This window comes from Octopus sinensis, linkage group LG11, assembly GCF_006345805.1.
Source record: "Octopus sinensis linkage group LG11, ASM634580v1, whole genome shotgun sequence".
Taxonomy (NCBI): domain Eukaryota; kingdom Metazoa; phylum Mollusca; class Cephalopoda; order Octopoda; family Octopodidae; genus Octopus; species Octopus sinensis.
In genome coordinates, this window is record NC_043007.1 from 49,215,253 (window position 1) to 49,234,483 (window position 19,231).

A 19,231-nucleotide genomic window follows, 5' to 3' on the forward strand; every position below is an offset into this window, starting at 1 on the left:
TTTAGCCCCTTGTGGGTAGTAAAGAAATAGGTATCAGTAATAGCATTAACCTTACCAGGGATGCAGCACAAATCTACTTTATTTGTTCACACTCAACATATTAAGCATGTAGTAGATCGTGTGAAATTGCTTTAACTGAAAATGAATTCAACGACGATTTGCATGTAGCTGCTAAACCTACAACTGTACTACCCAACACTGCCTTGATACGGAGCTACAACAACAACAACAACAATAATAATTGAAACAAAGAACATCACACAAACAATCTTATGAAGGCTGCTAGCAAGTCTGTGGTGGAAACGATGGAATTGAGAACTACTGAGAACAGAACAGCGACGAATAGGAGAGGAAGTAAACAACCATGGTGAAAAAGGAGAAGATTTAATTTAAACTCCTAGAGCAGTGTAGTGTCAAAGGAAAAGAAATGGAGAACTTAAGAATGAATGGAAATTCGAAAAAGTTAGGATGAAGTATGGTGTAGACACAAAAGGCCTGGATGTTGTAATTGAACTGAAACAGCACATATATGCAAAAAAAGCAAAGCTAACTATGTTTGAACGACAGATTTAGCAATACCGGCAAAAGAAATTGTTTAAAACCGACCAAAAATGATTTTACTATGAAATTAATGATGATAAAAAACCTGAAATATTAGTTCCTAATAAAAGTCGACTTTTCTGTGGTAAGATATGGAGCAAGCAGAGGTACCAAAGATCAACTATTGATAGACAAAATGATAAGATTGTAAACGAAGGAGAACAAATTTGGAAATAGCCTGGATTGACTATCACAAAGCTTATGATATGATTCTACATTCGTATTTAGACCTGTTTGGAATTGCGAGGAATGTAACGTGTTTCCTGAAGAGATGTATGGTGGGATGGAAAACTGAACTGACATATTACGGAAAAAGCTAGGGCACACTGGTTATCAGAGGAGGGATTTTCCAGGGTGATAGCCTATCTCCGTTGCTTTTTGTTCTCTGCATCAAACCCTGACCTTGGTACTTAGGAAAGTAAACCTGGAGTTTACCTGGAGTTTAAAGGGAAAATCTCAAACAATCTGCCACCTCCTCTTCATGGATGATTTGAAACTGTATGGCAAAGATAAGACAAAAGTGAGTTATTTGGTGAACATGGCCCACTGTTTTAATATTGATATTAAAATGGAATTTGGACTCAAGAAATGCGGAATAATTCACCCAAAAAGAGACAAGGTGCAGTCCCTAGCAGGCATAGAATTACCGCATACAGACTTGATTGAATCAGAGGGATAAAAATAGTTTGTGGAGTTCAACGAGGAAATGAAAGAGCAAGTGAGGATGGAGTATTTTCGAAGACTGAAGTTGGTGTTGTGCTCAAAATTGATTGGAAGGAATAACATCCAAGCAGTTAATACGTGGGCGATTGCATCACTTCGGTATGGAGCGGGTATTATAAAATGGCAAATGAGAGAAGTGAAGAAAATGGATACCAAGACCAGAAAAATATTGACAGTGACACCAATAGGCTCTACTCGTTCAGAAGAAAGGGTGGGAGAGGCTTGATCAGTTACCAGGACTGTATCGAAACAGAGGAAAACAGCTTAGGGTGGTATATAAAACAGGCCTTGGAGCCACTGTTGAAACATGCGAAGAAGGTCGGCGTCATCAAAACTGAAAATTGTGTTATTAAAGAAAAATAGAAACGAAAGATGAACAAAAAAAAAAAGACAAGTTGAGAGGTCTGGTGGCTATGGATGAGGAGGAGAGACCGGAAGACAGAAACAGAAGCATTGATATGCGCGGCTCAGGAACAAGTATTAAGGGCCAACTATATGAAGTGCAGAATAGACAACACACCGATAGCGTCAAATACAAACTATGGTGAGATGGGTGAAACAGTATGGCACATCGTTAGCGAATGCCCGAAATTGGCACAACGCGAATACAAAAGACACCATGACAATGTGGCAAGAATGAGCCATTGAGAGCTCTGTGGAAATCACGACCTACAGCAAAAACGTGATACGAGCAAACTCCAGAAGGAGTCAGGAAAATGAGAATTGAAAAATCTTGCGGAATGCAATGATTCAGTGCGATCACCCGCCCAAGTCATGCATGGGAAACCGGACATGAATGAAAAAGAAAGAATATGTATGATAACTGACATAGAACACCTACGAAAATCAGCAAGAATTCTTCACAGAGTTCTTGAAGCATGACCAGTAAACAAGCGTCGCCAGTAAACAGTAAACAAACATGACAGAATGGCACTGAACGGCTGCAAGAAAAGACCTACTACTCTGAGCATGGCGTGGATCGATTATAAGAAAGTGTATGACATGGTTCCCCATTCCTGGATTTTAGAAAGTACTGGAGCTGATACATGTGTCTGATAACATCAAATTTTGTCAGGAGATGATCAATGAAAAACTGGAATACAGAGTTATCTTCACGTTAAAAATGTTTGGCGAGGGTTAACATCAAGAGAGGCATATTTCAAGGAGAAAACTTATCACCATTGCCGTTTGTGATTTGTATGATATTCCTCATACGGAAAGTAACATCGGGGTACACCTCGAAAAGTGGAAGAAAATTAAATCATCTGTAAAAATGGGTGAATTAAAGGTCTTTGGGAAGACCGAAAGTGAAATAAATAGCCTAGTTTCAATAGTGCAGATATTCAATAAGAATATTGGAATGGAATTTGGGATTAAAAAGTATGGCATGCTTATAATACCGAGGTAAAGTAGTGTCGTCTTATGGCGCAGAGCTACCCAAGGGCGAGAAAATAAAGGATATATAAATATCTGGAGATTTTGGAATACGAGAAAATCAAAGCAAGTGAAATGAAGGAAAGCCTTAGGCGAAAATATCTCAGAAAAAAAAACAAACAAATAAATTATGGGAATTAGGTTCAATGGAAAAAGTAAGAGCAGGACAATTACATTTATTATCATTATTATCATCATCATCTTCATGGGTGATTTAAAACTGTTCGCAAAAACAGAGCCTGTTTGAGACTGTGCGAATGTGCAGCAAGGATAAAGGGATGGAATTCCAGCTTAGATTGTTACCAACATTCACTCCAAGATCTCTGGTATTGTTGGATGACACTAGGGAGTTGCCCGAGGGAAGAGCATATGGTAATTTCAGAGTTTCCTCCTCCCCAAAGTAGATCAAATCAAACTTATCTTCATTTAAAAGTATATTGTTGCTTTCGGCCATTGGACAATAGCAAAGAGATCTGACTGAAGGCATGTTCGGTCTCTCATGCCTTTTATGGCATTCTGAAGCTTGGAATTACCTGCAAGATTTTCAATGTAGAATGTTTGATGACAATGTATATATATATATATATATATATATATATATATATATATATATATATATATATATATATATATATATATATACACACACATATATATGTATATGCTTATATATATATAACATATACATACATATGTGTGTATATATATATATATATATATATGTATATATATATATATATATATGTATATATATGTATGTAGATATATGTATGTGTATATATATGTATATATACAAAACGAGAAAATGGAGAAATATATCTAAATCAATCATCAACTATCAGATAATACCGAATCAATACTTTATTAAAACACTACACAATAGCAATGATATTATACATTAATATAGTACAATAATTACAATCAATATGGTGAAATATAACTAAATAAATATAACAAGACATAGAAATACATTTGCATTGTAGCTGACAGCTGTTTCGGCCATGAAGACAGGTATGTCTCATTTAACCTATTAGCCATATAATGCAGGTATAAATGAGACATTAACAAGAATATCTTACGGCCTCTTCAGAGATTTTAATGCAAGTATGAGTGCAAATCCTAAATAATTTACATATAAATATAAACGTGCGCACATACATACATAGTCATATGTTTACACACACACACACACACACACACACACACATACACATAGACATACCCACGTACACAACCAAAACATAAATAAATAAATAACATAAGAGGTACTATCACAACTATACACTAAGTGTTTACAAACAGATCCACTCACATATGTCCATAAATCCGTAAATGCAATCATACATATAATTATACCTAGATGGAGAGTGTAATTATACCTAGATGGAGAGTGTAATTCATATGACACCGTATTTTTCGTAAACAAAATATTTCAGAACTAAAAATGTCCGCATCATTACCGTTATGTTTCATTCAAACATTTACTAAATTATAAAATATAGAATACCCGTTTATGTTTGTCTATCAAAAGACATAAAAATACATATATACTAAGTTAACAGAGGTTTATAATAATGGTGTCAGCTCTTCTGGTGACGTCGATGTTCGCCTGGGGCTAAATGCATCAGTAACACCCCCACCACCCCGCCCTGACCCTAGCCACATTCAGATGGCTGATCCCTCTTATGTTATAGAGCAGTTACTGTTTATATCTCGCCCAGAGATTTATTATTGTTATAATAATTAAATTATAAGAAATTAATTGTAAAAAGTCAAAATACGCTAATATTCTAAGATATATAATCAAAATAACTTCTTATAACTTATACAGATAACATCACTACTTAAGAAGTCCAGTATTATTACAATACTATTATATTCCTATTTAAACCCTCACCAACGAACTAATAGAATTATACTCATATCTACATATCCATATGTATACTCATGTGTAACAACAAACATATATATACACTATATATTTTCACATATGATGTGTATGTAAACATTCGTAGTACTTATATATATATATATATATTTTTAAGTATCAGTGGACACATAAATACATATATACTAATTAACAGGATTTAGCATTAAATAATATCAGTGGACGTATAAATACATATATAGTAATTAACAGGACTTACCAATAAATAGTATATAAGTAAATAATTATAAATTAAATTAATTATAAGTTAATAATTGTTATTACTTAAAATTAAAATGTGATAAAATAAAATAAGATGAAATAATTAAAAATAAAATGAAAATATAAGTAAAAACATGTATACATATATATATATATTTTAATAAAGAATGGATATGTATGTATATATCTACATATAAATAAATGAATAAATAAATAGATAAATACCATAAAATACAAATTAGGATAAATACAAAGGTAAACTTAATATATAATACTGCTAATATGTATATACCCACATATACATAAATGAATAGATAAATGAATAGATAAATAGATAAATAACCTAAAATAAAATAAAAAAATATACATTAAAATGAGTACATAGATAAACTTAGTATACAGGCTGCTAATATGTAAATATTTACATATAAATAAATGAATAAATAAATAGATAAATAACATAAGGTACAAATCAAGATGAGTACAAATATAAACTAAATATATAAGACTGCTAATATGTATAAAGCCACATATAAGTAAATGAATAGATTTATTAATAAATAACATAAGATACAAATTAAGATGAGTACAAAGATAAACTTAATATATAATATATAAAACTGCCAAATAAATACCTGCAAAAACTCATATACTCATCCAAAACAAACGATGTACATTCAATATAGACTCGCATTTATTACATATTAGTATTACAGTATCTAAAACCAGCTTCCCAAACTATGATACGCATACACACTCATCAATTTTGGAAATCCCCATGAATATCATAGTGCTATGTATATACCAAAATATATATATTTATATCCTAGTGTATTTCCCTTATAAGCCAGGACAAAAAACAAAAAACAATCAATACAGAACATATATATTTATATATATGTGTAGCTACAAGATTATAAATTTATAAGTTGTATGTTTCAAATTGTAAAGACCACTACAAGTCAGCTACAATGTAAATGTATTTCTATGTCTTGTTATATTTATTTAGTTATATTTCACCATATTGATTGTAATTATTGTACTATATTAATGTATAATATCATTGCTATTGTGTAGTGTTTTAATAAAGTATTGATTCGGTATTATCTGATAGTTGATGATTGATTTAGATATATTTCTCCATTTTCTCATTTTGTATTATTAATTTACGGTAAAAATAATTTTACCTTTGCCCACCTAATTCAGTAAATGAATTAATTGCATCGCAATTTTTAACATTTATGTATTAGCTTTGTTGGGTACTTCTCTAGCAGTATATTGGATGTATGTTATCCCATGGAGGGTTGAATTTACAACCCCTATCTCATTTTATAATATATGTATATATATATATATATATATATATATGATGATTTTGATGATTTTTCCAGTTTCAGCTAATGAGCTGTGGCCATGCTGGGGCACCGCCATTTAAGAAAGACGTTCCCATGCCGGGAGTAGTTAGGAATCTAAATCGTAGGAGACAGACACACAACCTTACTTTTATATATATATATATATATATATATATATATATATATATATATATATATATATATATATATATATATATGTATGTATATATGTATATAATTAAATTTCATTACACTTCGATATATATATGTATGTTTATATATATATGTGTATTCATATATATGTATGTATGTATATATATGTATAATTATAAATATAATTAAGGGCTTAGCAACAAGTTGCTTAACCACATACCGAAAATTTAGAAATAGCAGCCAAAGACAGCTAATTCTATTAACTACAAATATGACTCCATAGACAAACATACACCGATTTTCCACATATGTAGTAGATATGTACACATGGAGTCATATTTGTAGTTAAAAGAATTAGCTGTCTTTGGCTGTTATTTCTAAATTTTCGGTATGTGGTGAAGCAACTTGTTGCTAAACCCTTTCATGTATGTATATATATATATACATGTATGTATATATATATATATGTATGTATATATGCGTATGTATGTATGTATATATATATATATATATGCAAATATATATATCTATGCATATTATTTGTATATATATATACATACATATATATATATATATATATATATATATATATATATATATATATATATATATATATATATATATATATATATATACTAGCAGTATCGCCCGGCATTGCTCGGGTTTGTAAGGGAAATAACTATATAAGCATTTTTAGAGAGTTATAGCCAAAAATAGCAAAAAATGCATTAAAAATGGAAAAAAATGATGGTAATTAAAAAAAAAAATCGTTGACTCATCGTAGACATTTTTAGAGAGTTACTTCCCTTATTTAATAGCGAAAAAATGCATTAAAATGGGAAAAAAATGATGGTAATTTTTTTTTTAATCGTAGACTCATCGTAGACGCGCGCTAATACCCAGAAGGGCTCGATATGAATCACGACTATAAGATACCCGGTTTTGGTTAAACTGTACCGCAAAATGTGGGAGTAGTTAGGAATCTAAATCGTAGGAGACAGACACACAACCTTACTTTTATATATAAAGATATATATATATATATATATATATATATATATATATATATATATATATATATATATATATATATGGTGGTGACCCCCTTCGGTCAGACACTGACCATGGGTTTGAACTTAGAGAGTTACCCTCCGAGGCACAAGTCTGGGCAAGGTCGTTTTTTACGGAAGACCAGCAGTCGCCCATGCATACCGGCCTCCCCTCTCCACGTCACCGATGTTGTCCAAGGGAAAGGCAAGGGCCGATACAGCTTGGCACCTGTGACGTCGCAACTCATTTCTACAGCTGAGTGAACTGGAGCAACGTGAAATAAAGTGTCTTGCTCAAGAACACAACACGCAGCCCGGTCCGGGATTCGAGCTCACAACCTCACGAACGTAAGCTCGACGCTCTAACCACTGAGCCACATATATATATATATGTATGTACACTTCGATGCCCATAACTCCGATAATTTTGTATTTTTCCAGTTAAAATTTTTCGATGACAATACATAAATTTCTTATTCCAGAACTTATTTAATAAATGTGTTCCAATACAATGAATTCATGTTTTGAATGCTTAAAATTCATAAAAAATGAAACCAGACTTCCATAGCACATTGACTGGGGACACCCAGTATCACTTATACTCATTTTACTAATCAATATTTATTGCTTATTTACAGTTCATACATTTTCATTAAACTAGTTGAGGCATCACATTTAGAAATATTTCACAGGTTTCATTGTTTGTGTTCGATTAATTTCGATATTGATTTTTAGTGTGTCGAATTAGTAATTTTTGCAAACAATATGACTTTTATAATTTATTCAGTTAAGATGCATACCAACTATCTTTTTTTTAATAAGGAAACAGCCAAAGACACAACGATATCTAGCCTCGCAAAGACAAAGACATGCAAGGGCACGACAAAACGAGACGCCCGAGGTGATACAAAGCCGTCTTGCAGTGAAAAGAGAGGTATCTTCAAGGGCACGACAGAATGAAACACCCGAGGTGACACAAACCTGTCTTGCAGCCCAAAGAGAAGCATCTTCAAGGGCACGATGACATGAAACCCCCGAGGCAACACAAACTCTTTTTGCAGCCCAACGAGATGCATCTTCAAGGGCACAACAGAATGAAATACCCGAAGTGACACAAAGCCGTGCTGCGAAAAAAGAGCCTCAAACATGGCATGCCAGACTGAAACCTGAACAGACAGAAGTCAGACTATGTTTGGATGTACAAAATCGAATGGCAGAAACGGGGTCTGCCTCATTCACATACCTTCATATGGTGTAAGGAGAGGGTTAGATTCGATTGATGACATCATTTCTGCAGAGTACCCAAACCCAGAGCAAGACGCTCAGCTCTACATCATTGTGAAGAAACACATGATTCACGGGCCATGTGGAAGCTTTAACTCTTCGTCTCCTTGCATGGAGAATATGTGCACAAGAGGTTCCCCAGACTATTCGTTCAAGAAACATGAACCGGACATGATGGTTATCCACTCTACAGGCAGTGAAAACCTGAACATGGCGGTTATACTGCAACACTGAAGACACACCAGCAAGAGGTTGTTGACAACAGATGGATTGTACCATACAACAAACTCCCATCGAAAATATTTGAGGCACACATCAATGTTGAATCATGTAATTCTGTTAAGAGCATAAAATACATCTGCAAATACATCAACAAGGGGTCCGATATGGCAGTTTTTGGAGTCAATGAGCATGAACAGCAAACGGATATGAAATAAGATGTTATCTACTGGGAAGATACACATCATCGGATGAGGCGATTTGGCGTATATTTGGCTTCAGAGACGGTATCCAACGGTCGTGAATCTAGTTGTTCATCTTGAAAAGCGGAGAGCGTGTCTATTTCCCGGAAGATAATGCTCAACAGAAATTTACCTGGTTAGGAAAAATGGGTAAAATGTATAAATGGAACTCCAGTTATCGCCTATGAGGCAGAAGAGATATTTCAAAGCAATGCTATTGAGAAAGTTTACACAGTCCATCCAAATCAACAAGAGTGCTTCTTTTTACGTCTCCTCTGTCCGAGGTCCCACATATTTTCAAGATCTGCGAATGTTTAATGGAGAGCTCTGATTAAACTTTAGGGCGGCCTGTTCCCAACCTTGGCTATTTGAAGATGATACTCACTGGCATCAAATACTCGACGAGGCCTCTGTCGCCAAAATTCCAACCCAACTATGCCAATTATTCTCCATCATGCTTATGACGTGCCTTGAGTGATCCTGTAACGCTTTGGGAAAATCAGAGAAAGCATGACAGTGGATATACTACGCAGAATTCAAAGGCAGAACCCATCGGAAACTGTTGAATACAACGAGGCTATTTTTAACGAGGCATTCAATGACCTAGACAACCGAGTGAAATCCATGGGTGGCAGTGGAGTTGTTGCTTTTGGCTTGCCTCAACCAGATGTGTCATCTGAAACCCTTGACATCGAATATGTACGGGAGATCAATTATGACGTCAAAGAAATGGCACCGTTTATGGCTTATAATGAACACAAATTGAACGAGGATCATGAAACTGCCTTCATAATAACGAGACTGGTAATCTCTTCTTTTTCGATTCTCCAGGCGGAACTGGCAAAACATTCCTTATCAATCTTATTTTGGCGAAGCTGCGACAAAATAAACAGATAACCCTTGCCATGGCGTCAAGTGGAATAGCTGCAACTCTATTAAACTGTGGATGCACAGCTCGTTCTTGCTCCAAATTGCCTCTGGACCTTGCAAAAAAAGACATAGCAACCTGCAATATCAGTCGTGGCACTACAAAAGCAAATATTCTCACCGAGTGCAAATTGATCATTTGGGGTAAAGCGACAAGGAGTTATAAGGGAGATTTTGAGGCTCTTGACAGATTACTTCAAGATCTGAGGCGCAACTCAAGGTTAATGGGTGGCCTAACAGTACTCCTCGCAGGAGACTTTCGACAAACACTCCCAGTCATCCCAAAGGAGATGAGAGCAGATGAGGTAAATGCGAGCATCAAATCTTCATAACTTTTGGGCAAGGTTAGAAAGTTGAAACTTACAACAAACATAAGAGTGCAGTTAGATGGTGATGCGCACATGGAGAACTTCTGCAAGCAGTTAATGGATATTGGAAACAGTGCTGTAATTGTTGAGCAGGTTGGGAAGATTAGTTTACCCTTTGGCAAGTTGGTGTCAAATATACACGAACTATTGGCGAGAGTCTTCCCAAACCTGAAGACATAATTCAAAGACCATAGCTGGCTGAGAAAACGTGCAATTTTGGCGCCAAAAAATGTCGCAGTAGATGGCGTAAACAATCACCTTCTGGAACAACAGCCTGGCGATCATCGAACATACAATTCAATTGATACTGTGCTCCACACCAATGATGCTGTTCATTACCCCGTTGGATTCCTCAATAGACTTGCACCTTCAGGTCTGCCACCGCATGAATTGCATCTAAAGGTTGGAGCCCCAGTTGTGCTTGTAAGAAACCTCGATCCTCCAAAATTATGCAATGGCACAAGACTTATAATAAAAAAAATTGATGCAAACAGTATTGGCGGCAACAATACTGACTGGGAAAGCAAGTGGTGAAGATGTTTTCATTCCAAAGATTCCTCTGATTCCTTCCGACACACAAATTGATTTCAAAAGGCTACAATTCCCACTGAGATTAAGCTTTGCAATGAGCATCAACAAAGCACAGGGTCAGACATTGGAAGTGGTAGGCCTTAATCTTGCAGAACCTGCTTTTTCTCACGGACAGCTCTATGTCGGATGCTCTAGAGTTGGAAATCCGGAAAATTTATTTATCTATGCAGCCAACAACAAAACCAAAAAACATCGTGTATCACGAAGCCCTGCAATACTGAAATTTTGGAACAAAGATGCCTCTCACTCCGACAACCTCTCTCGTCAACCTTCGACAATCTCTCTCGCCAACCTCCGACAACATCTCTCGCCAACCTCTGAAAACCTCTCTCGACAACCTCTCTTGCCAACCTCCGAAAACCTCTCTCGACAACCTCTCTCACCAACCTCCGAAACCCTCTCTCGCCAACCGCCAACAATCTCTCCCTCCTCCAGCTGACAGATTTTGTACCTTTTCGTGACGGAAAATACACCATTTGTGGCAGTTATAACGAAATTGCTTTCTTATATCAGAGTAATAAGGCGTTTCAATAGAACATCTTTACCCCCGGGAATTAGCGGGTACACCAGCTAGTATACATATATGTATATATATACTTATATGTAAATGTATATATAAATATACATCTATTTTTATATATATACATCTCTCTCTATATATATATATGTATATATGTATATATATACATATATGTGTACATATATATACATATATATATATATACCTATATATATATATATATATATATATATATATATATATATATATATATATATTATATATATATATATATATATATTATATATATATATACATATATATATACATATATATATACATATATATGTACATATATACATATATATATATATATATATATATATATATATATATATATATATATATATATATATACATATACACACACACAAACACACACACACACATATAGATAGATAGAAAGAGTGATAGATAGATAGATAGATAGTGAAACTATAAAACTCAAACTATTTCTAACTTCGTCGAATGTTTCACTTTTATACTTGGATTTTTGAGACGTAATACAGAACCAATGCCAATGTTGCATTGTTTTAATCCAAAATAATTACGTCTGAACACTCACGGGGTCTAATAGTATGCCATGTAAAATCTGATCATATTTGGTTGAGCCGTTTGAGAATGCATTGGAAACAGACAAAGGTACAAAGGATTTTATACTTATATCGATTATATAGAAGCTTGTACAAAGGAAAGATACTTTTCAAAATGTCCTTCTAATTCATGATTTTATGGTGTGGTCTCTATATCCGACAGTGTCCTTTTGCCAATGTCAGATTTAAAATTGATCATTTAGAAATCGATAAAATTATTACTATCCTTTCAAATGATACACATGTACCCACAAACGCGCACACTTACCCACACTCATATACACACGTAGACTCAAACACATACACATGCATATATATGTGTTTGGTCTGTGTGTGTGTGTGTGTGTGTGTGTGTGTGCGTATGTGTGTTTCTGTGCGGGTGTGTTTCTTTGTGTGAGTGTGTGTATGTGTGTTTCTGTATGTGCGTGTGTGTTGCGCACGCGCGTATATTCTACACTTTTATTAGTTGAAGCATCCTTCAGAACTCTTGACAGGAAATTTTGTTTTGGCGACATCTACATCCACCTAATGTGGGTCTATCAGGCTTTAGTGAAGGATATTCAAGAGTTTGAGCCCTTGAAATACAAATTGTTGCAGTATCTGGTTCTTTATCTTCATGGCAATGCTGGAATCTTTGATACCTTGCTGTTTGTGTAATTTTCAATGCCAAATTTTGATGCTATCTCTCCAGGATGTATATCACTGCATATCTTTCCGGTCATTGTTTTAGAAAGTAGAGTATTAACTTTTTCAGCCTTTCCAATTAGCTGACCTGTTGCATTGAGAGGATCTTCTTTGTGTAGCTTCGCTGGATGACTTCGACTTCCTCCGTTAATTCTACACTACGTAGAGTATAGACAATGATAAAAAGAAATCCAGACAATTTTTTGAAAAGTGACAATTTTCCCCCCTTGGAGAGATCAGCTAGGTTTGCCATTTCTACAAGCCCAGAATCATTTACTATTGAAAGACTGACCATCTGCAAAGATATCAACAATTTTTTTCTTCTTTCTCTCCATCTTCTTCCTTTCCTTCTCTTTTTCTTTAACACTTCATTCAGATACAAAACACACACACACGCGCGGTCCCTCTCACTTTCTTCCCATTCCTCACCCTCTTGTACTATCTTATATCTCTCTCCACCCCTACACAATCAATAATACTATAAAAAGAGACAAAATTCCTGCAAAAGTTCAATTTGACAACTCCACTAGAGTGGACGAAAGCGCTAATATGAGATATGATTTATAAAAACATGTAACATACTAATAAATATCTGCACATATAAACCATCCAGATTTCTGAGTACATCATTCCAATATATATATATATATATATATATATGTATACTCTCTTACTTGTTTCAGTCATCTGACTGCAGCCATGCTGGGGCACCGCCTTTAATCGAGCAACTCGACGCCGGGACTTATTCTTTTGTAAGCCCAGTACTTATTCTATCGGTCTCTTTTGCCGCACCGCTAAGTAACGGAGACATAAACACACCAGCATCGGTTATCAAGCAATGCTAGGGGGACAAACACAGACACACAAACACACACACGCATATATATACATATATACGACGGGCTTCTTTCAGTTTCCCTCTACCAAATCCACTCACAAGGCTTTGGTCGGCCCAAGGCTATAGTAGAAGACACTTGCCCAAGGTGCCACGCAGTGGTACTGAACCCGGGACCATGTGGTTGGTAAACAAGCTACTTACCACACAGCCACTCCTGCGCCACTCCTGTATATATATATATATATATATATATATATATATATCTACATACATACATACATACATACATACAGACGTACATACATACATATATACATACATATATACACACACACACACACACACACACACACACACACACATATATATATATATATATATATATATATATATATATATATATATATATATATATACATGTGCAGTCGTGGCTGTGTGGTAAAAATCTTGCTTCCCAACCACATGGATCTGGGTTCAGTCCCATTGTATGATGCCTTGGGCAAGTGTCTTCTACTATAGCCTCGGCCGACCAAAGCATTATAAAAGGATTTGGTAGACGGAAACTGAAAGGAGCACATCATATATATATATATATATATATATATATATATATATACATATATACATACATTCATGTATATGTGTGCATAAATTTATATTTGTGTCTGTGTTTGTCCCCCCACCATCACTTGACCACTTGTGTCGGTCTGTTTACGTCCCCGTAACTTACCAGTTCGGCAAAAGAGACCGATAGAATTAGTACAAGGCTTACAAAAACTATGTTCTGGGGGCGATTTGTTCGAGTAAAGGCCGTGCTCCAGCATGGTTGCAGTCAAATGACTGAAACAAATAAAAAGATGGAAGAATATATATTTATGTATAATTAATTCCTTTTCTTCGTCAAAATTTGATATAGTGGAACTCTACTAAAATGTTAGCGAAGCGTGTGAATTTGAAATGATGGAAAAAATGGTATAAATATGCTTCAGTTCCAGTATTATGCAGTATTTTGGAGATTTCTCAATAAATACTAACATTACTACTGCAGCAACAAGACCAGGTACAACTATACAGGACAAAAGAAACAAATGGTGTAAGACAATATACTTTGCAATAGTATATGATAATAGCGTGGATACCAAAGAAATTGAAAAATAAAACTGGGAATCATCCGGGCCTAGCCACAAACATGAAGAAATTGTAGAACACACGAATAAAAATTGTTCCTGTGGTAATTGTTCCATCGGTTCGTATTGTCGATCTGCAGAAAAGTGCCACCTGTATTCTTCAAGTATCCTAAGAAAGATTATTGAAATTTGAAGAGACTTATTCTCACCAAATCTCTAGGTAACATCTCTGTTAAATAAATTAGCTTGTAATAGCTTTGTTATATTTTTTCAAAGTTTCACACGAGATATTTTGATGTAAGTGGGACAAGTAGATTACACCGACCCCGGTAATTGACAGATACTTTATTTTATCGACTCAAAAAACATGAAACGCAAAGCTGACCTCGGAACGATTTGAACTCAGAACGTAAAGAGACTGAAAAAATACCACAAAGCATGTTTCATATCCAGCGCACTAATGATTCTGCCTGCTCGCTGTCCTAATACTTTCTGATCTAGATACAAGGCCGGCAGCTATGTAAGCAAGAAGTTAGTCTATTACATCGACCCCAGTACTTGGCTGGTACTTTATTTTATCGATCTCGAAAGAATGAAAGACAAAGTTAACTTTGACGATATGTAAAATCAGAACGTAACGTGTCGTAACGGAATAAAGCAAAGCGTTTTGTCCGACGGTCAAGATATTCTACAAGGAAGACAACATTACACGCAGTCAAAACATGTTTACTGTTTGACACAAACCGCACTCCAAATAACATTTTCACTATCATATCTTAAATAACACAAAACACGATATGAAATTATCACTCAATGAAATAACACAATACATACCCTTATGTAATCGACACCAGACTCTATTACACTCACAGCTCACATTCAACACAACTGCTAATCAATAAGAGTACACATCCCAATCAGCACATACTCTACAATTCTCATTCCAACACCTTCTCTTCTTTTTTAGCTCTTCATCTCACAATGCAAAATGCCCTGCACAAACTCTTTAATTAATCTTCCTTGAAACGTACTCTTTGTACAAGCATTAATCTCCAAGCGTCCAACTGAACGGAGGCTACTTCAATTTTTACATTACGAGAAGGCGGTTAACAAAGAGAATTAATATTTTTTAAAAAGAGAAATAAATTAAATATTCTGGTATGGATCCGGTCTATTATTCTGCACACATCCAGGAATAGAATACTTTGTGATGATTGGAGACGAAACTGATGAAAACGCAGTAGTTTCATATTTGAAGATGGGGTTAAAAATCTGAGAAAATTATAAGACTACTTATCTCAGACATTTTGACATAAAATAAAAGGAACTTTAAGTTTAAAAAATAGCATTTTCTTTTCAGGTTACACTCCAGATCATCAATGCAAGGATCTCTCGGAGGAACAGCTGTCCATATACAACGTGACGTCATACGATGACATCAGTTATGAGAAGTGTCACATTAACATATTTCGTGGCTTGAAAAATATTACAGATGAGCTCTCCTGTATTAATGGACACAACTACTCAGCAAATAAAGATATCTCTTATGTGATAGAGGTAAGAATGTTAATATTTTAGATCTTATTTCCCCTACACCTCTCTTCCTTTCTGTCTCATTAACACATCTGCTTTCAGGCATATCTTTCAACAGTTAAAATTATATACGATATTGAAAGAGAAATGTTTTTGCTGTCTAGCGACCAGACAACCCAGATCGAGTATTTCTGTCTAAATCATTCTCATCATGATCAATCAGACCTTTACTCAAACGTAGTTTATCTAAGAATATAGTTATCCAATAGTTAATATAGTTATATAGGAATATAGTTATAGTTATCCCTTCATATTTTTAAAACGGTATAGTGTGATTTGAGGGAGATTAGTCTGGTATTTCTAACAGGAGATTAGATTACAGAGAGGGTTCGTCGTTAGCTTTGTCATACTGAAGGAGTTTCCTGTCGTTTTCTCCATTTGGAACAGGTTCCCAAACTACCTGAATACGAGGTTGGTCATATTCTCCGGTCCCTACTGCTGATACATTTATTCCTCTACAGAACTTAACTCTTTTATGGGAAATATCCAAAGACCAACACAACTGAATTTTCACGAATGGATAACCCAAGTATGGCCTTTTGTTTATGAAGTTTTTTTGTTACTATGGATACCGGGTTTGATGCGACTACACACTGGTCTGGGGAATTGTTTCGGCTTGGCCAATAATTGAGTAGAAGTGGGCTTGCTCTAACACTAAGGAAACCCATCATCATCATCATCATCATCATCATCATATAATTACACATATAGTCATGACAGAAGTAAATAGACAATCGTTTAAATTATTTAAATCTGAATTTATAATTTCAATTACGTATTGATTATTTATTGATTATTATGAAGTGAATATCTAATATTTAGTAGACATGCCCCTTGCATTTTTCAATGCCAGGACCCTATTAGGCATGCTACTGATCAGATGACGAATATTCTCTTGAGGAATATCTTGCCAAGTTTCATAAAGATCTCGCTTTGAGGATGTTTTCTTGTTCTTTTTATGAAGTGCTTTTCCATTATGCCCCAGAGGTATCCAATTCATATCACATGACAGGCTTGGCCATGGAAGCGTTTTAATGCCACTGTCTTCAAACCAATAGTGGGTCTTTTTAGCCATGTGACAAGGAGCCCTATCTTCTACAAATAGTCTTTTGTAATCATTTAACTCTAGAGAAGATTGGAAGGAGTCCTTTCTGTACATATTTATCTGAGTTTATGTTTCCCTCATACTCCACCAGCTCTGATCAGCCATTGCTCCAAATTGCTCCCCAAAGCATCACAGAATAGCCACTGTCAGAAAATACAGCAAATCTGGACTCATCAGAGAATATGACAGTGTCCCAAAATGTTAGAGGCCTCTCCACCATCTCACTGGCTCAATCTTTTCTCCGCTTGATATTGGCTGGTCGGCGAAATGGCTTCTTTTTAGCTGCTCTACCATAGTAGCCAAATTTATAGAAATATCTAACAGTTGTTCTGGGACTGACATCAATTTGTTCTGTTATATCATATGCCATGCAACCAGGATTATCCTCCACACTTTTCTTAGCAAAGCGAAGTGTCTTATCTGAGGGCCCTACTCCACCTGGGCGAGGTTATGTGGATTCCTTCCCCTCCCTGGTGAATAGAACAATCACTCTATTAACTGTAGAAAGCAAAACCCCAAGGTTTTCTGCGATTTAATGCTAAGTCTACCTTCAGATTGACCCACAATACGGCCTCTTTGAAATTCGAACAGTTCCAAGGCTTCTTTGTACGTTGCATGATTAAACGGTCACATATTGAACCTGAAACAAAAGAATATCAATTAGTAAAATTTTGAAGATGAAATAACCATAAAATGATGTTTTATGAAGCGTTTATATACTTCTGTCATATTGTCAAGAACACTAAGTTTGTTAAATATCCCCTTATGGCGAACGAACACCTGTTAAAAGTGAAGGCTTTTTGTATGTGAACTAAGAAATAAGAGCAACATTGTGCCTTCAGACAAAACTGGTAATTTCTGTCTTATGAATATTTATAAATATCATGAATTAATGGAAAATGAAATCACTAGCAACTATAAGGTAGTCGGTAAGAATTATTAAGAAATATCAACTTAGATGGTAAAAGTATTATGTGTAATGTTGATCTAACCGACAGAAAAGAATTGCTTTGAAAGATCATAAGGAAAATTTCTTCTCCAACTCTAAAGTAAGATTAATTTGCCCAGGAAGTTCTGACCTGGGTAGATTAAGTAAAATTATTCTAGACAAATGTATTCCCAGAATTAAGGAAATATTAAAATTAGAGTCTGGTCCAATGCTCAGGAAGCCATTAATTGGTTAGATAAATTAGATAATAAAAGTAGAAGTAAATTGATTCAATTAGATATTAATAATTATTATTCTTGAATTAATCCCATTGCGCTAAATAGTGCACTTATGTTTGCAAGGAAAAATTCCAACCTAAGTTTAAGAGAAATTAAAGTTATTTTGGAAGCTAGGAAGTCTACCATTCTATTTTATAACAAGTGCTGGCCCAGAAAAAATACTCCTGATTGTTTTGACATAATCATGGGCTCAGCTGATTCCGTCCAAGTTACAGACTTAATAGGTATTTACATACTTTATCATTTCCAATTTATGTTGATTGTTATAGAAGTTTACACAGGTAGAGTAGAATAGTTAGTGGACTGTCAGGTAGATAAATGTATGTATGTATGTATGTGGGTGTGAGTGTGTATGTATGCTTTTATTATTATTATTATTATTATTATTTTTTATTTCTGTATGTAAGCATT

At 34.8% G+C, this 19,231-nt stretch overlaps 1 protein-coding gene across 2 annotated transcripts in view; it reads left to right on the forward strand.

Annotated features, from left to right (window-relative positions):
- LOC118760859 (organic cation transporter-like protein) overlaps positions 1 to 19,231 on the forward strand; it is a 47,999-nt gene that overhangs the window by 2,670 nt on the left and 26,098 nt on the right. For both annotated transcript variants that reach the window (XM_036507483.1, XM_036507484.1), the window contains exon 2: positions 16,256 to 16,452. In XM_036507483.1, the coding sequence (XP_036363376.1) occupies positions 16,256 to 16,452 (197 nt within the window). The remainder of the gene's footprint in view (positions 1 to 16,255; positions 16,453 to 19,231) is intronic.